At 38.0% G+C, this 23,363-nt stretch overlaps 1 protein-coding gene across 6 annotated transcripts in view; it reads left to right on the top strand.

Moving 5' to 3' along the window:
- The window catches only part of CADM2 (cell adhesion molecule 2), a 516,203-nt gene that overhangs the window by 363,014 nt on the left and 129,826 nt on the right, over positions 1-23,363 (top strand). For all 6 annotated transcript variants that reach the window (XM_054046941.1, XM_054046929.1, XM_054046910.1 and 3 more), the window contains one exon: positions 17,113-17,203. In XM_054046941.1, coding sequence (XP_053902916.1) covers positions 17,113-17,203 — 91 coding nt within the window. The remainder of the gene's footprint in view (positions 1-17,112; positions 17,204-23,363) is intronic.

Here is a 23,363-nt window from a genome sequence, read left to right as displayed (position 1 = left end):
GACATTCTTGCCAAGTCTATTTTTCCACTGACCCTTACAGTCAACGATAAACCTAGAATAGAATAATATTCTCTGTGGCATTGTGTGGAAGTTTGTTTTTAGACTAGCTGCCACTGACTATTAGGTAGTTTTTTTTATAAGCTATAAAAATAAACCAAAATAAATCTCAGAGAAACATTTAGTTTTATTACTTACTCCTGTGCTCACTCTCTGAAACCTTCTTCTGTTCTGTCGCAGATACAGTACTGCCACTATAAAAGTTTGGTGCTGCAGTGATTCACTTGTATTGTACCGTGTACCTGGAAGCCTTTGCTTGCACTCCCGGCAGCAGCACATTTCGACTCTCTCCACCAAGGCACAAGTCCCAGGAGGCTTCATTTGAAGCTTTAAAATGAAATCAAACCTGTTCAAACTTCAGGCATAATCATAGTGATTCTAAAATGGCAGCTGTAATGAGACCAATACCACAAGACACACTGAAAGATTCTGCAGCATATCTCATAAGCTGACCATACTTCCCATATGACAGCACTGATGTGTTAAATATGTATTATGTAAAAAAGATATTGTGCTGATATCTGCTGATGCAATTTTTGGTAAATTCTTAATCGGCGGTCTCACAGATCTGCAATGAAGTATCAGTTTGACGAGCTTGCAGCCATCAGCTAATCTTCTTGTAAGGGCTTTTACTACAAAACGTTTGTGATAGGCTAACAATTTCTTCATTTCTAGTTATTACTAAATGATCTTATATTGAGTATCAGGACCCTTCTTTAGGGTTAGACAATTATTCTAAAACGGTTGAGGGCTATTCTTTAGGAAATGCCTGTATTCATTTTGAATAATAAAAAAATGAACTGTAGAGACAACAGATAAGCAAATTACAAACAATGCACTTGAACAACTGTGTAAAAACCAGTGTAGTGCAGTGTGTGTCTGTCTATCTACCCACACGGGGTAGCTATGCCACAAAGGAAAACATATACTACAGTTGTTAGCACTACTGTTCTAACTAGTTTACACCTCTCTGGAAATAATATGAGGCCAGATCCTCAGGTGGCATAAATCAGAGTAGCGCCACTGAAATCCACAGAGCTGCACTAGTTTACACCATCTGAGGATCTGGCCCATTATTTTTACTTGTCTGATTTTGGTGGAACACAATGTCTTGGTTAATAGTTAATTTCCACCAGAAATAAATTACCTGCTTAAGAGAAGGCATCTTATAGAAAACAAAAGTAAAGAAAACAATTATGCATAGCTGAAGGTCAGGGTGTTTTACCTCTGAGAAAATAACTAAGGTACATACACCAAACCAAATGAGACTAATGTCAATCTAAAAATGTGACCTAATTAGGAGTGAATTTTAAGCATTTTAGATGATCAGTCAGTGATACCACCTCCATCATGGGTTTATTGTTTTTGTAGTTCAGAGTCTAAGAAACTGGATTGTACCTCACAAAAAGGGGGGAGGGATAGCTCAGTAGTTTGAGTATTGGCCTTCTATACCCAGGGTTGTGAATTCAATCCTTGAGGGGGCCGTTTCTCTGGGGTAAAAATCTGTCTGGGGATTGGTCCTGCTTTGAGCAGGGGATTGGAGTAGATGACCTCCTGAGGTCCCTTCCAACCCTGATATTCTATGATATTTTCACATTTGTTTATTTGTGCCAGATATGTCTAAAAAGCTGAAAAATAAGAATGTGAATGCCAAGATCCTGCTTTTATATATATTAATCACCTATTCATATTGAATTTTGAATGAGAATTTGTTATATTTACCTCAGTTATTATGTAAACACTGTTAATAAGCAAAATTATCTTGTTTAAGCTTTTCAGTTTAATGAACTATTGAAACAAATGAAACATGGAAGATACTTAGAGTAAGCAGTAAAGAATAATATCTGTGAACGTGAAAGTTCAGTGCCCTAATTTGCATGTTTAAATGAGATCAATTAGGTTAATGATGGATGAAAGTAAGAAATCCATGATTTAAATGTAAAATAATTCAAAAACTTGTGGGTTCATTAGATGCCAAACTTTAATCTTTCAAAGGGGCTATCTAGATCAAAGGGTTAATGTATGACCCTAACCTTTACCATCTGGAGGCTTATACTCAAATATGGTTTACAAGTGTATTATAATACAATATAATTTATTTTTTTCTAACATCTTTTATGCAAAGATGTCACAAAATAGTTCATAGATTATTACATTCTGCATAGAAATACAAATGATGGTTGTGGGCAGAGTTTTCCATGCAGATATCATAGAATATGTCATCTGTACTTATGACAGGGTCAGATAAGACAAAAAGGCAAGTTTGGGGAAGAGTGACTGAAAATATTGAAACTGGCAGGCTCGGGGAGAAATACTAATTGTTTTTAGAAGAATGAGTTAATTGACATAGGTCACAGAGACACTGTTGGTCTTGGGATGGGATTTGAAAAGAGTGAGTCAATCAGGCAATTGACAGATGTTCTATTTACATGAGCAGGAGAAGGATCAATTGTGGAATGATGTGGGGGAGGAGGGGAAATAGAAAGAAAGAAGTCTCATTTTTGAGGACTAAACCATCAATCACCTACTGTATATTGTCAAAAGTCTGTCTGATCCTGGGCTCAGCTCACTTACTGGAATACCCAGAAGGTTAGAATAAGGGATTCCCTGAAAATCAAATATTCTCATCCACTGTAATGTATGTTCTCTAAGATGAGCAAAATGGTCCCAATATGTGGTAGACTGGCACAGGCCTTTCCCTCAAACCAGAACAGAACATTTAGCCCATCTGCAGTGAAACCTGTGTCCACAGGAGAATGTAAGAACAGCCATATTGGGTCAGACCAATGGTCCACCTAGCCCAGTATCGTGTCTTCGGGCAGTGGCTGGTGCCAAATGCCTCAGAAGAAATGAACAGAACAGGGCAATTATTGAGTCAGCCATTCCCTGCCTTCCAGTCCCAGCTTCTGGCAGTCAGAGGTTTAGGGAAACCCAGAGAATGGGGTTGCATCCCTGACCATCTTGACTAATAGCCGTGGATGAACCTATCCTCCATGAACACAATTGACTGCGTGTTGTGTGAAGAAGTACTTCCTTATGTTTGTTTTAAATCTGCCACCTATTAATTCCATCAGGTGACTCCCTGCTTCTTATGTTTTATGTAAAGGGGTAAATAACGCTTTCTTATTCACTTTCTTCAAACCAGTCATGACTGTATAGACCTCTATCATATCTCCTCCCTCACCCAGTCATCTCTTTTCTAAGCTGAAGAGCCCCAGTCTTTTCAATCTCTCTTCATAGGAAGCTGTTCCATACCCCTAATCATTTTTGTTGCCCTTCTCTGCATCTTTTCCGATTCTAATGTATCTTTTTTTGAAATGCACCCCAGGGCACCCCAAGATGATTAATTGTAAAGACAATTGGGTCCATTATTGAGGAATGGCAGAGGGATCTATGCCTGCTCTGAAGGAGCAATTTTAAACCTGTCTTCTGTGATGTCATCTCTGAAAGTCATGACAAGCATGTAGCCAAGATAGAGAAGGTAGGATTAAGCATCCATATAATAGGTAAATGGTCATCCCAGTGGTGAGGAATCAGTACCTTGGGGTATGTCTACACTATGAGATTAGGTCGATTTTATAGAAGTCAATTTTTAGAAATCAATTTTATACAGTCAATTGCATATGTTCACACTAAGCGCATTAAGTTGGTGGAGTGCATTCTAACTACCGTGGCTAGCATCGACTTATGGAGCGGTGCATTGTGGGTAGCTATCCTACAGTTCCCGCAGTCTCCGCCACCCATTGGAATCCTGGGTTAAGCTCCAATGCCTGATGGGGGCAAAAACATTGTCACGGGTGGTTTGGGTACATGTTGTCAGTTGCCCCTCCCTCTGTGAAAGCAATGGCAGACAATCATTTCACGCCTTTTTTCATGGGTTACCCATGCAGACACCATACCACGGCAAGCCTGGAGCCTGCTCAGTTCACCGTCGCCGCTGCTGTTGCATCAGAGAGTCTTTGAAAACCAGTTTCATGACTGGCCAGGCTTTGGTGTGACTGTTGTGTGTGTTTCTCCTTGATGCAAACCCACCCCCTTTGTTGATTTTAATTCCCTGTAAACCAACCACTCTCCCCCCTTCAAAATAAAGTAACTATTGCTTTGAAACCATTCATTCTTTCTTTATTAGTTAAAAAAAATGAGATAACGGACAAGGTAGCCCGGGCGGGGTGGGGAGGAGGGAAGGACAAGGCCACATTGCTTATTGTAGCCACACTAAAAATCAAACTGTTTGAATGACAGCCTTCTGTTGCTTGGGCCATCCTCTGGAGTAGAGTTTCTTGGTGCCCAGAGTCTCTCTCCGCCCCACGTTCTTGGGCATCTGGTTGCGGAGGCTATGGAACATGGGGAGGAGGGTAGGCGGTTATATAGTGGATGCAGCAGGGATCTGTGCTCTTGTTGGCTTTCCTGCAGCTCCAACAGAAGCTTCATCATGTCCGTTTGCTCCCCCATTAGCCTCAGCATCGCATCCTGCCTCTGCTCTTCGTGCTCACTTAATTCTTTCCTGGCCTCTGCCACTGAATTAAGCTGTGCCCTATCAGTGCGGGAGGACTGCATGAGCTCAGAAAACATGTCATCATGAGTGCAGTTTTTTCAACTTCTAATCTGCGATAATCTCAGGGATGGAGATGATAGGGGGAGCGCAGAAACATTCTACGCTCTGTGATTCTGGGGGGACTGCATGGTCACCTGTGCTGCTGAGTTCACCACGCTGACCAAACAGGAAATGAAATTCAAAATTTTCCGGGGCTTTTCCTGTGTACCGGGCTAGTGCATCAGAGTTCAAAGTGCTGTCCAGAGCGGTCACAATGGAGCACTCTGGGATAGCTCCCGGAGGCCAATACCATTGATTTGCGTCCGCACTACCCCAAATTCGACCCAGCAAAGTAGATTTTAGCACTACTCCCCTTGCCGAGGAGGAGTACAGAAGTTGATTTTAAGAGCCCTTTAGGTTGACGGAATGGGGTTGCTTGTGTGGACGCATTGATTTTTAAATTGACTTAACATGGCTAAATTTGACCTAACCCCATAATGTAGACCAGGCCTTAGAGAGGGATAATGTCTACATTACAAGCTAGGGGTATGATTCCCCGGCTCATGTACACATACTCATGCCAGCTCTCAGGTAAATCTGAAACCACTGGATACATACATGGCACAACTAACCTGTGCCTCTGCTGCTGCTATCCATGCTACTGTGGCTATGCCGCTATTTATGCTCATGCCAAATCAAGGAGAGCTATAGTGTGTGTCCACACAAGCAGAGAAATCACACCACTAACTCATAGTGTAGAAGCAGGGCCAGCTCTACCATTTTTGCTGCCCCAAGCAAAAAAAAAAAAAGAAGCAGCTGCCCGAACTGCGAAAGAAAAAAAAAAACCAACCGCTCAGACTGTGCCGCCCGTTAGCATGTGCCGCCCCAGGCATGTGCTTCCTCCGCTGGTGCCTGGAGCCAGCCCTGTGTAGAAAACATACTGTACTTATGAGAATCAGGCCATCTTATTTAGTCACCTGAAGAAATAGTATAATTATTGCTGATTTTTTTATTTTATTTTTTAGTGCTCGGATGTTTGCTATGGACTTCAGAGAGTCAAGTAAAACCATGGGATCTGATTTTCAAGTGCTGAGCATTATCAGTTAATACGAACTTCCACCAGAGTTTTGGGTGCTCTGCACTTCAGAAAATCAGGCCCAGGAACCCTGCCCCAAAGACTTAATGTTAGACATGACAGAACAGGAGTGTGCCATAAACAAACAGAACCAAAAAAATGATGGGGGAGAAAAGAAGAGGGGAAAGGATTATACTAAAATGTCCTGTGCTGACTCATTAAAGTATGTGCGTATCTTCATGGTTCTGTGAAATTAGGAGTTCTTTTCTTTAATCATTGTTTTGCCATATTACCTATGAAAAGTTAGTTCAAGTGAGATAAAAGAAAAATATTATTAAATTGGAGAGAGCACAGTTTGGGACAACAAAGATGATAAATGGAGTAGGAAGGTTTTACATATAAAGAGAGATTGGCAGAATTGGTGTTGTATAGATTTAAGAGGTGGCATGACTTAAGTATTTAAGCAAGTTAAGGTTATGAAATTATGACTCATGGTATATTTTAGTTCACAGAGCAGACCAGAACTAGGAACCATAGGTTTGAAGAAATTATTATTTATATAGTACCATTACTGTGTGTGGTCCTTCACAGATAATTATAAAACAAGGCCTGCAATGATGCAAATGTTTATACATGTGAATGACTTTACTCACTCCGCCTGGGACTACTCATGTACATAAACTCGTGCATAGGTGTTTGGAGACAGCCCTTGCCATGCCCACATTTAAGTCATGTAATCAAAGTTACACTCACGTTGAAGTGTTTGCAGGATTAAAGACTGGCATAGAAAGAGACAGCAATGGTCTGCAGCAGAGGTGAATGAGGGCAGAATAAAATTTTTACAAAATCAGATGATGAGGCTGCTTTGATTGTGTAGCATGCACCACATAGTTTCTGCAGTGTTTATTTTAGTTCATGTTATTTATTTTAAAATATTATGTTAGAATCTGAAGAAGAGGGTAGTAAAGAGGTGGTTGGAAATAGAGATATTGTATGGAACTAAAATTTTAAGAGGTTTTATTTTTTGGCGACAGTGGGGAATAGGTGTGGCAGAATGGACAGCTGAGATGTTAAGTGCTTTTAATAGTTTTAATCAAATACTGGATGACTACTGTGCATAGAATTTAGTAAGTTAAAGGAGTATCTTTCAATGTTGTGCTCTAGTGTAGGCAATCATGCATTTTGTGTGTCAGGAGGGAAGTTTTCATTGATCATGGTTTGTTTTTCCTCTAGATTGGTTGAAGGCTTGTTGTTGTTTTGCATGCACGGGGCTGCTTTTATGCTTTTATGGCATAAAAAGGGGGGGATTGGTTATTTTTGGTGGTTTTGCTTTTTTAGTTTACGTTTTTTAAAAAGTTTGGAAAATGTACGTTTGAGATGGCAGAATTGTCATTAAACAGTTCCTGACAAGGAAGGCCTAGATGCTGCTCATCTGGTCCCACATAGCTATGTCAAATAATTTTAAAAGCGATATAGAAGGAAGATAGAGGAGGCATGATAATGCTACTAAGTATTCACTTTCATTAAAACTAAATATTTCATAAAACTGCTTTAAAATTAAACTTTATAACAGTCTTCTTTCTCCTCAGAATGTGAACAGATATGCTAAAATGAAATGCTATTGCCATGATACAGCTATTTGATCTAGATTGCCTCCCCCACAAAAATTAATAACATACATTTTCAGGCACAAAATATTGAATTTTCATCTTGTCTAGTAAGGCAATGAGTCATTTAGTATATTCTGAAGCAGAGCATCAGACATACTGTATCTCCCAGGATAATTTGATGAAGTTTGCCAATTGTAAAATTGCTTTGCATGTACTCTATTGCACTGAATTGACACTGTCAGAAGCAGTGCTACTTGTCATTTACAAAGGAAGCCCCAGTTTTAGGGAGCGCTGACTCACAGCTGTAGGATACCAGCAGCTGGTAAATTTAATCGATTAAAAAGTGATGAGTACTTCCACAAGGGTGATTGGAACACTTCCCACTCATTCTTTAGATCTCAATTGGGAGATCCATTTTGCTGTTGATTTTGTACATACTAGAGTGGTTTGTCCCTGAAATTTATTTAAGAAGTCTGTTCTTCAGAATATAATTACCTGGACTATTTAGAAATATGGATAAGTTTGTATAGAAGTACAACGTTTCATAAAGTTTTTGTGATTGCCTCTAGCCGGAGAGACCGTCAAGATCTGACGTTAATAATATATGTTTGATCTCTCAAAAAGATCTTTTAAATTTATCCTATGCCTACTGCTATGCTAATTAATCAATAAAACAGATGAATCATCGTCTTCAAAGGTAGTTACTTATTTCTTCTTCCTGCTTGGAAATTATGTTCCAGGAAAGGAACCCAACAGAAGAATAGAATAGGGACACCATAAAAAAAATAAAAGACTGTGATGAAAATAAATATTACAGACTCTTTTTTTTGACAGACAAAATCAGGTAGAAAAATAAATGAATTAGTCTCTCAGGAAAAACTCTGGCAGTTATTTATTACCAGGTGGCGATAAACGTTTATTGCTGAACTGTTATATTTTTATAACCCTTTTTTAAAATGATGGCATCTGTGTTTTTGTTATTCACTGAGACAATAAATAATAAAAAACCTGAGCATTTTATTAAAGCTTTTCAATATTCAGGAGTTTTTAAATCATAAAGTAAAACCATCAAGTAAATACATATTGTTTGTAGTTTATAATTCAAATAAACCTGTTAAAAGAAAAATGGGTATGCAGTGAATTAAATCGCACTAATATAAACTCTGATACACAGAAGATAACTGTTGATAGACTACACAAAAATTAAACAGGGATCTTAACAGATTAGAAAATGAGTTGAGCAGGGCTTGATTAAGGCATATGTGCTATAAACCTGTGCCTAGGGCCCCAGCTCCTGGAATCATGATTATGTTGCAATTTCAGCTTCATTTTTTTTTAAAAACTATGTTTCCAGCCCTCATGGTTTCTAAGAAAAGCTTAAAAGTGTAACTGATGCAAGGCTGAGTCTGCAGCCAGCCAGAGCAAGAGCCCTGAGATGGGGAGTCCCCCATTCATTTCTCTGGGGAATTAACTCAAAGATGCGGTGCTCTGGTGGCCCTCACCAACATTACCACAATAGGGTGTGGCGAGAGGAGAAACATGAAGTGGGCCCAGACAATCCACCAAAGCAGATATGCCCCAGATTTGGGGATTGGTACTGGGGACGGGATTCCTGCTGCAACTCATGGAAGAGAGAAAGGAACCCAAGGCCACTGTCTCTGCCTCTATGGGAGAGGAGGGAATGGCTACCATTCCCACTGCAAATGGAGCAAAGGGCCATGGCAAAGGGAGGGATCACATGAGGCGCTGATGTCATGCTGTGCTTAGAGTACTGGGTTGCCATATTCTGACTCTAGACTCAATGCTTTCTGAAAATGGCCGAGTTGACTCCTAATCCTGCCATTGGATCTGTGCAAGTAGATCCTTGCATCCATGAGGCCACTGGGATTTTGTACAAGCAGAGATGTCTGCCACATGGATCCAATTGCAAAATTATTTGGTTGCGTAGATCATCGAGTTAAATTAATCAGAAGTACTATTAAGTATTATTAACCATTACATAGAGAAGAAATGAGGTACAAGTCAATGAGAGCAAATAAATACAATACTCCAAATATACAGTATGAGACATGGCCTTGGGAAAAAAAGAAAAAAAAATACTGAGAGGGAGGTAAAAAATATAATTGGAAGATTTCATAAAATACAGCCCAGTCCTGAAGTGATTAGCACCCTCATCTCTCAATGGTCAATTTATTCTTCCCACTTTGTACTTGTGTAATTCCCATTAGTTTACATGCACACACCGAGTTTGATAGACACTATAGCCCTGATTTTGTCCAACTCAAAACCTTACTACAGATGGAGATATCTTCAATATAGCACAAACTGCTGACGTACAATCACAGACACAGCAAACTGACCTCAGAATCAAAGTATGTCAACATGGGTCTGGGATCAAATTATGTTACTAGATTGTTTTAAAGGATGTAAGAGATCAAGAGAAAAAGGAATGCATTTTCCCCTGCTTTTGAAATGTTTAGGTCTTCTCTGTATATAGCTACAAGGAGACCAATCTCATGGTTTTTATGTCTGATTTCTTCTTAAGTTGTTTATAAGGGGACCAAGTTTTTAATAGCAAGAGACAAATCTGCAAAGGTTGTTTTGTGTTTTCTGGTAGGTTGTTTTGGTTGAATGTTCAGGTTGGTTCTTATTTTGTTAGAGTTGTGGTTCCCTACTTTAGTTCTTATATATTCACCAAAAGTAACTCTTTTAGTACTGTCTAATTTTCCAAGCCTGTATATTCAGAGAGAGAGAGAGAAGATCTCTGGACTTAGGCAGTGGAAGCATATTGATATGCATCCTTCATAAAAAGCAAGATCACCAATGAATTTTCCTTTTTTAACCACCTAAGGGATCATTTAAAAAAAAAAAAACACGCTAAAGAGATTTCTCCATCTCTATAATCCTCACCAATTTCTTCATTCAGCGCCATAAATGATTGATATTTAGATAGCGCCAACAGATAGGATGTCTTCCTACCCAACTCATGTAGTAGCTCAAAGAAGCAGCCTGGTCCTGTGGGCTGGGCACTTCACTGCACTGGGAGTTAGGAGACCTGAGATCTCTTCTTGAAACTGTCACTCTCTTGCTTAGTGACCTCTAGCAAGTCATTTGACCTTTGTTTTTCCATCTGTAAAATGTGGCTGGCAATACTCACCTACCTTTGTAATGTGCATTGAGATCTATAGATGAAAAGGGTTAAATATGATTTTAATTATGCTATGGGGCATATATTAAAACGTATATGATGTTTTAGGTGACAAGCCTAGGGATGCAGGTAGAAAATATCTTAACATAAGTCCATATTCATATTTAGTGAAAGCAAAGCCAATTTCTATCCAAGCCAGCACATAATTTATTTTATTAATGATTTGTGTACCAGGAGGAGCGTGATAGGCACTTTGTGTACAGATATGAAAAGAAGTTCCTTGCCCTGAACATCTTGCAACCTAAATAGATAACAGGCAAATTCATAATGGGGATTAAGTATAAGCAAAAGAAAAACAATTGACTTTTTACACAAGTCTCATTAGTTCCATCATTCTATTCTATTGGGAGAAGTAGGGTTTATGGTCTTTTTGAAAAAAGTACATTTTAAAGAAAGACTTGAACAGAGGAGGGCTGAAGCATGGTGGACTGGATTAGATTATATTCTATGGTAAATGATAAAGTGCAAACAAAAATCCCTTATCTGTTCTTCAGGAGTTAGATACTCATCACCAGTTTGTAAAGAGGTTATAAAACTTAGGTAAAATGATAAAATGTATAATATCTGAATGCCAGTATTCTAGTTGCCTTTAGCAATTTTAGAAGTTGTTTCTAGCTGTTAAACACTGAAAATCTGACTATTTTTGGTAAGTGAAGAGGACATGTCATATTCCAAATATTTCAGCTATTAGAAGGGGTTATACAAACATTTCAGTAAAATCAAGGTTTTGTTACTTAAGGCCTGAGAAGGGAGACAGCAGAAGTATATCTAAATATCTTCAGAACTTTCAGAATTGCGCATAAAATATTAAGAACATCAATTCTATAAATGTATTTGATCTAATTCTGCAATTCAGCTCATTTCTGAGAGGTAGCCAAGGTTTTTCTAATGAAAATTCTTACCATGTTACCATGGCACATATAACTGACCTGTTAGCTTTGTTCTAACTTTCAAACCACATTTATAAAGCCTTATGGGGAATGGAACCCCACTTGGACATTTTTGGGGATATTGGGTTAAATTTAATTTATCTCTAGATTATTCTTTAGCAAGGAAATCAGAATGCCATAGGTTTGATTCCCAGCTTCTTGCACAGTATTCATGTGTGAGTTTTGGGAAAGTCACTGAAGTTTTCTCTATCAAGCCTCCCTTGCACTGGAAGCCCAGGGGAAAACAATGTTTAAACAACCCAGGGACCTGCTCTTCTCCAGAGAGTGATCTGCCTGCCTTGCAATGAGACACTATCAATGAGTTCTGAGGCTATTGAAGTTAGTTAGTTAGGGAAGGATGTTGAGACAAAAAGATGAAGAGGTGTATCAGTGTAACCATGTCAGGCCTACAGTATTTATACTTCATGGTTACCTTCAGCTGGTCATTTGAAAAGAGCTCCGACACAGTGCATGCACACCAGCCACCTGGCATCTGTGGCTGGGGTAGCAATGAACTCCCTTTCCCATTACAGTCTGTTTATGAGGCTGTGATTACCTTAGAGGGGAAATGTTTATTTGAGGGTGGGAGTATCTGATATTATAGAGAGAGAGTTTATGTATTGGTATATATGTTATCTTGATTCCAGTGTCATTTCTTTTATCTCTATTCCTATCTGTACTACTTCTTTTAATTCAGTCATATCCTTTCCCTTCCTAAAGTGGTAGTTTATTCTAAAAACTGGTCAGTCCTTGCCTCCTTTTAATGGTTCATGTTCTAGTAGTCAGAGGGGTTGTGCATTCATTTATTCAGTTAACTAGTAGGTGCAGACATTGTACACAAAGAATGCAGTTTAGCTCCAGCATCCAGCAAGCAAAGGACTAGGACCTGCCATCAGTCCAAGGAGCACAATGAACTCAGTTCTCATTGATCCTCACGTGGGCCACAAGAAGACTTAAGAAGGAGGAGGGAGTAAGACTCTATCCTGCATGGGGACCAGTGGGTGTCAGGAGTAGGCTAAATCCCTGGACTAGCAGTCAGGAGATGTCAGTTCAGTTCCTAATTCTGTCAATAAGTTGCTGTGTGAATTTAAGCAAATCACTACAGCTCTCTCTGCTCCTCTTCTTCTGACCCTATGTCTGTTGTGTATTTAGCCTTTATGCCACAATGATTTACACACATGCTTACCTTGACTTATAGATTGTGAGTAGTTCCTCTGACTTCAATAGGACTACTTACTGTGTACAAAGTTAAGCATGAATGCTGGTTTTTTGCAGGATCAGATCCTTAGACTGCAAGCTCTTCAGGCCGGAGACTCCCTCTTATTAGGTATTTGTACAGTGCCAAGCACAATGGGGTTCCAGTCTCAGTTGGGGCCAGTATAATATAAATAATAAATGTTCCCTTTACAAAGCAAAAAAGAAAAGCAGATAATTGGTGCAGCTGTGTCCACAAAAGCCTGGTGAGTGGCTCCTTGAGAAATAAAAGTTGTCAGAAGTTTATTGCCAAGAGAGCAACAAATGTTGTGCTAAGGTGCTCAGCTTCTTCATATATCAGATAGCATTATAACCAATATTAATTGAAATTATTTTTTCATTTGTGTTCACTGATTTTACATGTGGATGATCCAATATAATATTATTTACCATTCTAATATAGGTGGAATTATAAAAAAAGATTAGCCTGATTAAAATTATATAGATCTCCACATGGTTTGAAATGGCTTCTCTCCTTTTGTGCAATGGGATGCATCCAACTCCTAGAATGACTAATGAAATAGGATTTTTTTAATGAAAGTTTTCCCTTTGTTGTGCTCAACTGGAAAGGGGAAGGTGAAAAATAAGATCAAATTTATCATCTGAAACTGCTATAAAGCTGCTGTTTACTGCAAAATACAGGTATACTCCAAATACTAATTTTTGAATGACTTTTTTTACCCCATAAAAGGGTCCCTACAGGTTAGGGTTAACATGTATCACTGGTGTGGCATGGGGAAGCTCATACCTCCACTGACTCCATTATAAGTATTCTGCTGATAGAAGTTTTTGGTCTCTCATGCTATTAGTCTAGGATATTCTTTCACCACTAAATTTGTACAGTGCCAAGTACAATGGGGTTCCAATCTCAGCTGGGGCCAGTATAATATAAAAATAAATTTACCACTAAATTTACTGGGCCAGTTTCTCAACTGATGTGAATTGGCATAGCAAAGGAGGATCAACTGTGGATCTGACTCTCTATTAAAATATTTTAGACTCCTGTTTTTTTAATATAGCTATAGAAAGGAGGAGGGATTTTTTTTATACTTACCTACCTTATAAGTGGTGAAGGGAAAATAAATGTGTATTTTGTTTTATTTTTTTTTTTAAATACTTGAGACTGAGTGAAGTTCCAGTAGTGGTGATTCACTTTTGTGAGTATTCCAGATCAAAGTCTACCTTTACTCTCACCAAGTGCTTACAATGAGCAGCTCCAACAGGAGGTGAGATTGTATAGCTAGTAGCATTTTATTTCCTGGAAAAAAACATTAATTAGTTTTTTTTTTTAATATAACATTCTTGGGCTAGTCTTGACAAGGTTGTTCCTATACATAGTTTCTCAGTTTAAATATTGATGAAAATGTAAGATAAGTGAACAGCTGGCCTTAGAACATCTCCTTTTATAATAGCTTATTTTAATTCTGAAGCAAAATTCAGGACAGCATAGAAGTGAAGGGCAGGAGTAACACTCAGAATAAAACACACAGAATAGATGAGCATCTCTAGAGGTTTACCTGAGGGACTGTCTATAATAAATTAAAATCATAAACTCTTCTCTAAGCTTCATTAAACATCAGTACCTTCTAATTAACTGGTATGTTTGTTGTCTTAAAGGAACATGAGACATTATACAAGTCCAATATACTTTATATAAATTGGCTAGAAGATAAAAACATAACACAGTGTATTTTCTACACTATCTTGCATTACTTGACAGGAAGAAGAATGTCAATTTAAGGCTTTGGCCATTCTTTACCATTGCAGCTTCATTTAATGAATCACCACTGGTTTATTGTATTGCCATGGCAGACCTAGTAGACGCTGCATTCAGTAAACCTTCCACAAATATCAAGAGGAAAAACATTTTAGAGATATTAAGAAACAAGATGAATCCTGATTTTCAATCTTATCTGTTAGAAGGTGAAGAGCTGAATTTAAAAAGATTTGTGCCTTCTGAAGTGTTGAGAAATCCCTTTTTTTGTGTGTGCGCTGAATTTCCTATCTCCTTGCTAGTTTCTCTTGCTTACTAATAGGCATCCTGTATTTAGATTGATGGTACTGAATAGGCCCATATTTCTAGCTTCCAGAATGTTGGATTGAAAATCAGCCTTTGTTTTGAAATAGATGAAAAGGGAGGGTGCAGCCAACACAAGGATGTCTCATCTGTCATACTAGTACAATAGCAAAGAAATTCAAATGAAGTACTTCACGATATCTCTCAGCTTCTTTCACAGATTTTTACCCCGTGCCAAAAAGAATGATTAGGCTGACTGTTTCCACATTAATCTGTGAGATTTAGGATTGTGACTGAGATCAGTTAGTACAGTTCTACATGGACATTAACTGTTTTACAAAATGAAGCTTTCTGCATTTCTGCTTTGCTTTTTATTTGGAAATTAAGCATCAGGCTGGCATTTACAGGAGGAACATAATCATTCCAACCTGTTTTATGAGGATATCTTTACAGTGCTTGATCTCCAAAATGCTCAGTTACTTTTCAACATGAAGGAGGCTTTGGGTTTATGATGAGGATTATATGTCATAAATTTCCTTGCAGTCTTATGAACAGGCACTGAATGTCCCCAAGTAAACAGGTTAAAGGGGGTATTGGCAATTAAGATTTATGTTTTCCCGATTCTTTTAAGTGCCCATGAAATGCTGTTGCTTCACCAGGTCCCAGTGCCAGTTTCCACACACAGTGGTATGAATTCAGCTAGTGACACTGCATACACTGCTGAATGTAGCTGGAGGATTCAGCCAACCTCTTGGGGCTGAGTCCTGTTTTTTAATCTTCTCAATATTGAGTTTAGTTTACATTTACTTATTCTATATCCAATAGAATATAAAATAACATTTAAAATATTACGGGGCACTATTGGAAGGGAAAAGTGGCTTAACTTACCGCTAGCACAAGTCTATATTAGTCAGATATGTTCAGACTAATATAGGGAGCAGGATTAGGATATATAATCCAGGGAGCAGGATTTTAAGTAGGAACTGGAAACTGCAGCAGGATGTTGGAAACAGCACTTCATTGATCTGTACAAGAACAGAACAATGTAAATTTAATTTTCTGAAAACCTCTTTACCCCCTTTATTTGGATCATTTACAAACGCTCATTTAACAGCTTTTTTTTTTAATTACTTTTAATAATGTAAGAGGATTTCAGCCAGTGATGCCAGCCTTGATGTTCCTGTTTCGTTCTCTAACTCTAGTGTTCATGCCTGCTTCAGTGTCATCCTTATACCTGGAATGACCTCTCAATCCCACTGCACTTGTTTCCTCCCTCCCTCATTTAAATTCAATTCTGTGTTTCACAATTTGTTGCCATCAGAATGACTGTGATGTAGCTCTTTTGACATTGTCACTGCACTGCCAGCTCAAATAGGAATTGCAAATTGGCTGGGACAGCGCAAACTCTGGTTTGAAACTAAAAATATTTCATGATTAGCAAATATACCCTGCATCAAATGCATTAAAAAGTCACCTGAAAAACAAGTGAAAGATAACAGGAGTTATATTTGCCTATTAAGTTTGAAAATTTTCCTCAGTGTGACATGTATCGCCTAGAGAAAAATATATCCTTCAAAGAAATTTCCTGTGTGTTTGTGTGTATTACTTTTAAATTACATGGTAAACTTTTAATTACTTGAAAATATGTTTACAAGTCAGCTGTTAAAAGGTTTTAAAATAAAAGGCCTACTTTCAAAGGTCTGAAAACACATTTTTATGTTGCATACCTCATTGGAAAAATAGAAGGAGAGGTTATTACACTATGCAGAAATAGTATTTTAAAGTTTTTTAGGACAGATTATAGTCTTTTATATAGTAATTGTAGCAGATGTTTCAATCAAAATGATTTGCTAACTGTACTAAAAATGAGATTCTGTTTAAGGGCCTGCATTATTGCATTTCAGAAATAATATTCTGCATAATGTCTGTAACAAGGTATTTTATCTAAGAGCCCATTGTAGGTTTCTTATTATGGGTTCCAGGCTACTGCAACAATAAAAGTGTTATTCAAATGTACATTAATGCATTCAGTCCTCTAATAGCAGCATTCATATCCATCTATAAATAGACAAAGAAACAATTATATCAAGTCCTTGTTATTCATCCTCAATACTTTCTTTTTGTATTTCACTTTTAATTTCCAGACCTTGGAGCACTAATACAGTGGAATTGTGTTCAATACAGCAAAATTGATTTAGTCTGGGAATATCTGTGGTTTCTAGGTTTATTAAAATTTACTTTTCCAGTTGCAGAGGTCATTTTAGTGCCATTTTCAGCATAGTGAAAACAGCTCAAGGCTTCAAATAAATGCAACTTCAACTGAAAACTAGACTTGGCATGATGTTTTATGAACATAACAGAACATACACTTACATAATAAAGCATTTTAGTGTCCTTCAACAAATAGATTTTCTTTTCTTTTTTCTAGATACACCTTCAGTTAAAATCATATCTTCCAGTTCATGGCCAGAAGAAGGACAATCTATAGTTTTGACTTGTGAATCCAAAGGAAAACCACTGTAAGTATTTACCAAGCAATATGTTTTTTTGTTATTTTCCTTATTGTGCTTTGATTGCAGACTGACTGCAAAAATCTGCTGGTTTTGTCTTTTCCTGAGTGTAAAGTGATCTCTGGTACAGAAAACCCCTTGAAGCCTGTCTTCATTAAGTGCCTGTGAAAGATTGGTCTTTTGCTTTGTCATCTATTTCAGTTTTGGGGAAGGATTCCAGCAGTGAGATTTTTTTCAGTGAAAGGTGTGCAGGATTAATCGGACACTGTTTAGATCATCGAACTGATAATAGTTGAGATAAAACATCACATGAAAAATTTTCAAATCAACATGCCTGTGAGAAAATGTACTGAACTTGCTGGCTACTTTGATTGTCATTTACATGAAAATTAGAAATTTAATGATATATGCAAATTGGCTATCCAGTTCTATCTCAATTTAAAAAATAAAGTGTGCATTAAGAAAACGAATTGTAGACATCTTAATTGTACTTGAAAATTGGTAACTATATCCCTTTCAACATTCTTTTTAACAGCCAACTCTGTCAGTATTGAAATTGCAAAGAATCTGCTATTTTTTTAAAAAATATCCTAAAATGCTTTCTTTGTGATTACAATAAATCTCTAAGGCTTAACCCCTGATTTAGAAAAGTAAATTCCCAGTTGAAATGTGTTTTGAGTTTATGCATGAATGAGTAGAACTGAAATGAGATGCCTGGATATACATGTAGGTATTAAAAATATATCTTTCGTGTAACATGAAAATAATATGCTTTGGAATATATTTGGGTATTTCTGGAATCACACTTTGATAATACTTATGTGCAAGATACATGCAAAAAGTCCTTTAATTCTCAATGCAAATTCTTCCTTGGTATAACTCAATTAACTTTGTGGGTTTACTTAAAATAGGAACTTGCCTTTGGTGTCTGGGGTCATTTAAGAGAGATTTTTTTAATTGTTTTGGGGTATATCTCATTTGTACAAGATATATGTTCAGGTGATCTTTCAGTGATCTTACCTGTCCTTGAATTATAGAAGAAAAAGAAAATATTTTGCCCTTCAGTCTTTAGCAGCTTTGGTGTGCAGCAGATAACAATACATCAGAAATCTTTATTGATAAAAGGAGTCACTTGTTTCACATGCCAGAAGGATAAGGCTCTTTATTGAAGGAAGCAAATAATCTCCTCACTTTATCAGGAGATTTTCTTCCAGACTATGACTTTGCAATTACAGTGCCATTATGGATGGCATTTTATGATGGCCATAAAGAATGACATATTTTATCTTGATGCATAAACTATTATACATTTCAAATTCTTTGTATGTTATGAAGGACCTTTATCAGACTTCAGGTAAATCCAATTTTAGAAAACATATTGTTATAAATAACTCATTTTTATTTAAATATGCAGGGCTATATGTTCAAAATCTTTGAAACCAAATGGAGTGTTTGCATGAATGGACTTTGTACTTATGTTGCATTTTCAAGGAAGGCAGGAGTGGCACCCCAGTTTATTCAATTGTAAATTTTTGTATGTGCTGGTAGGGATGAATTAGGAGGGTAGCCAAGGAAAAGTCCACACCATGGAATTATCAAAGGAGGGAGCCTATATGCAAGTGGGCTTTGGGTTACAAATGATTTGTGCTATTAATTGCATCTCTAATTGTCCATGTCACGGAAACTACCAACACCAGCTTCTGCTATGTTGACTCATAAGATCAGCCATTTTATACACAGCAGCCAGTGATAAACAGGTAGCCATCTGGGAAAAACCACCTGTAACTACTTGGCATGATAATAGCAGCATCATTGTGGCTACCTTTATACTCAGAATGGGAAAGGAAAGAGGAGAGGTCCATAGAGCCCATCTATGTCACAGGGTTTGTAGCTAATGAATTAGTAAAGGTAAGGGGAGGAAGAGAATGAAGTCCATGAGCCCGGTGCACAGTACAGAGCCCAACCATTTCCCCCAATGGGTTTTACAGGCCATAGCTTAGCTTCCTCAATATGCCACAACTTTGTGTGGTAGTTAAAATACTCCACTCTACTTTCTCTGTGGTATCTATTGTACAGTCAGTCATGTAAATCTATTGAGACTAGAGCCGGGGTAGTGCTAGGGCTGCACACAGGGATGCTAATGTGTAGTTGGAGATCATTGTGGGGGAAGGGGTCAAGGAGCAGTGTAGATGTGATTACATGCATAACCTTGAGAACTGCTGCAAACTAGCCCCATCCCAAAGGGGGCAGGGAGAATAAGGGCGAAAATGGGGTCATGGCCCTGTCTGTTCACCCCTGTCATTGACAAGCAATTCTGAGTCAAACTAAGAGGGGTCACGCTGCACCTTTCCAAATTTGGTAGAGCTGCCACTTGAGCATATTCTTCCCCAGAGGAATTCTGCCAAAGTCAGCCAGAATTCTTCCAGGGGCTGCTTCCACTGCATTGTGACCTGTCTTCAGATCCTGCAATTTGAGCCATGGCTTAAACCCACAATAGGAACCTTTTGTTTTAAACAAGTAAATAAAGCAAAGAAAAGCTTTGGATTTAGACATGTTTTGTACCATGGTTCTGGGCATGGTGAGTGGAGCATTTTGGTACTGTGGGAGAAGCATGTGTCTTTGTTCATTTTATTGCCAATGTGCGACAAGGTCCTGGGGCTCCAATTTAAAAGAACAGGTTGGAAAATGCTGTCCTAAATGCTATACATATAGATAATATGAAGTTTTCAAATTTCTCTCTCCACTCGTAAAAAGGTTACATCAAAGTAAAGAAAAAATGTCCAATCTGTGTACCTCAGAGGCTGTTCAAAAACAGATCATGTTGTACATTTAATTCTCTAGGAAAGTGTACCTCATTTTCTGCTAAAATGGACAACTTTGAAAAGACAAATGACATTACGCTTCTCTATGTAATGTGTAGTTCAAAATAAAGGGGGAGCAAGATGCCTCAATTTTAATTTGCATTTCATTTGAACTAAGGCATGGGAATTACAGAATATCATTGTATGTTGTATACGGGAGTAAAATAGATGTTTCCACTAACTTCTTAAGCACTTTGGTATTACTTCAATGGGCAAAATTCTGCCCTTATAGAGGATAAATTCATGGAAGATAGGTCCACCTATTAGCCAGGATGGGCAGGGATGGTGTCCCTATCCTCTGTTTGCCAGAAGCTGGGAATGAGCGACAGGGAATGGATCATTTGGTGATTACCTGTTCTGGTCATTCCCTCTGGGCACCTGACACTGGTCACTGTTGGAAGACAGGATACTGAGCTAGATGCATCTTTGGTCTGACCCAGTAGAGCCATTCTTATGTTCTCATAAAAATGACCACATCAGAAATATCTCTTTATTTTAAAGAATAGAACAGTATAAGTATCAAGATATAGCAGATTTTCCCCCTCCAAGCATATACATATTTTCAACATTTTTCTTCAGTCTTCTTTGCCTCTAGACCTAGGCTGGTCTGTAGGAAAATGGAGAGAGATGCTATAATTAAAAATGTGCAATATCAAGTTTGCCCCACAAAATGCAGCTCTTTCAACTCTAAATGAGGCATGCTGCATGATAATCAGATGATATTACAAACCCATTCACCTATGACAATCAATCCCTGGAAAATAATAATGTGCTCTTCATACAACAAGTACAAGAGTTCTTTGTATAGAAGAGTTCTTTGTATTCATTCTGATGGGGGTGGGGAAATAATATACCAGATATGTACAGCCCTGTGCTACTTTCTCCTCATCCTCTGACATTGCTGTGTGTGGTTTTCTCTCCCCACCATCATCAGTAGAAACAAAAGTTATGGTCAGCAGTAGCTTTTGTTTGACAGGAGTCAGAATAGAATTAGTTTGCTTGTTATACAGGTCTTTTTCAGTAGTAGCATCTCGTTTGACTGATGGTGATGTGGCAGACAGGGTTTCTTTTTTCATAGATTCATAGATTCTAGGACTGGAAGGGACCTCGAGAGGTCATCGAGTCCAGTCCCCTGCCCGCATGGCAGAACCATTTTAAGCAAATGCTGGGGTGATGTTTTGTCTCAGGTTGCAGTTGGTTACAGTGTCTGTCTTGTCATTGTGGATCCTACTGTTGATTTGCTTTGAGTGTGAGGACTTCATGGCTATTTTTGAAAAATATTGCTGTATTTTGCAGTTCTGGACTAAAACATTTTGCTAGTTTTTTTGTCTGTTGAATGGCTGTGTAACTTGGACCAAGACCAAGTTAGTGCACTTGATACAACTATTAAAGAACATGCTTCCCTGTTTCTGGAGAGACCATTGTACTTTTCCATCCATACTGAAACTTATCACTTTCCTTTTCAGTCCTCGGAGTTCCTTTTCTCTTCTTCTTGACCCTGGGTGGATTCCCAGACAGCTAACAGGCTATAGCAATTTTCCACTTTTCAGACTACACCTGCCTAATATATCTAAAGAATCATAATCTTTAAATACATTTGTTTCAAATGTCTCTCTTGCAGGTTAGTGTAATTTTATCTAAATCTGTGTTAGACAATTGTTCAGAGAAGGCTATCTGACTACCCTACAGAAATATTGCAGAACTCTTCTGTAATGTCCAATGTAGATTTACTTCCTATTACATCCAGGCCTTTATATCAACAGTAGGGCCCACCAGTGTTCCCATATATTAAACAAATATTCATAGTTCGATATTTTTTAAGGTTGGGGAAAAAAAGTAAAAGAATTTAAAAACCAGAATACCGATGAGTTCTATTGTCTGTAGTGTCAGAAGATTGAAGAAGCAACATTTTGCTTGTTACCCCAAGTTATACCTTCTAGTCACCATTTTGTCATTCAGAACAATAGGTTCTGATGGCTAAAGACTGACATAAAGCTGAATTCAAAATTGCACCCGACTGTATATCAAGCGTTTGAGAATAAAGTGCATTATAATGCAAAAAGATAAATATTTAGTATTCTTAGCCAGCACTTTCACCAAGGAGTGCATGAAATGTGTTTTCTAATTAGGTGAGGGCAAAAAGTCTCAGCATAGATTTGAAATAAATCTCGAAAATTAATACATTAATAATTATTTAGTAATGGTTATTATTTAGGGCTGTATCTTGCTAACTGGTGTGCAAAGGACAAAGAGGGTGTTGAAAGTCTTAACACCATGGAAGCAGCAGGGAAGAATCTTTCCACAGAGCTTAAGAGAGCACTAATATAGTAATGATATCACTCCCATTGACTTCAGGGGAGCCATAATTACACCTAGGTCCCCAAAAGGCTGTTTCAGGGCATATTTAACCACCCTCTGCCAGCCAGCATATGGGCGGTGGTGATCAGCAGGATTAGCTGGCAGCAGGCGAACACTGTTCAGGCCAAGAGGAACAGGAAAGTGTGCTCCCTGACCTGTTGTGAGGACTCCTGCAATGGCTAATAGATGTCTGTAGCAGAGGACATACTAGGCACTGTCTCTGCACTAGCCAGGGTAGAGTTTAGTTCTTAACCTTTATGGAAATGCAAATTGAAAGGAAATTGGGGAATGTTTTTTTTCTGACAAGAATAGATAAATCTCTATACTCCTTATCAAGCTGATGTGGACTGAAGTTTAAAAATCTATCTGAGCAATAATGATTTTGATATAGAATTCAAGGCTGAAAAGCCATAGAGTCATTGTTTCAGAAGAAGCCCAATATACACTCCCTTACGTAACACTATAGCATCATTCATCAAACTATCTGAAATAGTGGGGAGAGAGCAGAATCAGTGAGGCACACTATTGTTATAAGTGCCCAATAATACAAAATACAGCTCTGACAGATATGTCAATTTCCTGAAAGATCCTTGAAAGACCTTATTATATTAAGTTTTTATGTACTATTGTGGACTGGGATTGCATGTAACTTGTCTAGGTGGGGAGATGAGACAGATGTGAGATCTGGGGGTTCAAAAGTATACATGGGAAATGTGCCATATACATTTTGGACTTTGGGGGCAATAAGTGTTTAGTGGAGTTCCTAGGGAGAGGTTAATGCACATTCCTGAAGTGGGTTATGCAAAAATCCAGTCTTTTGAAGATATGTTCTGAGCAGTGGGTCATTGTCTACTGATTACCTGTTACAGAGGCCAAAATCAAAGGTCTGAATTGTATGAAAAAATGGTTCTTCTGCCCAGTCTCTGTTCTGGTTCTAAAATGGATACGAA

Source organism: Malaclemys terrapin, chromosome 1, assembly GCF_027887155.1.
Source record: "Malaclemys terrapin pileata isolate rMalTer1 chromosome 1, rMalTer1.hap1, whole genome shotgun sequence".
Lineage (NCBI taxonomy): Eukaryota > Metazoa > Chordata > Testudines > Emydidae > Malaclemys > Malaclemys terrapin.
Note: the sequence above shows the minus strand (reverse complement) of the source record. Positions and strands in the feature narration are given on the sequence as shown.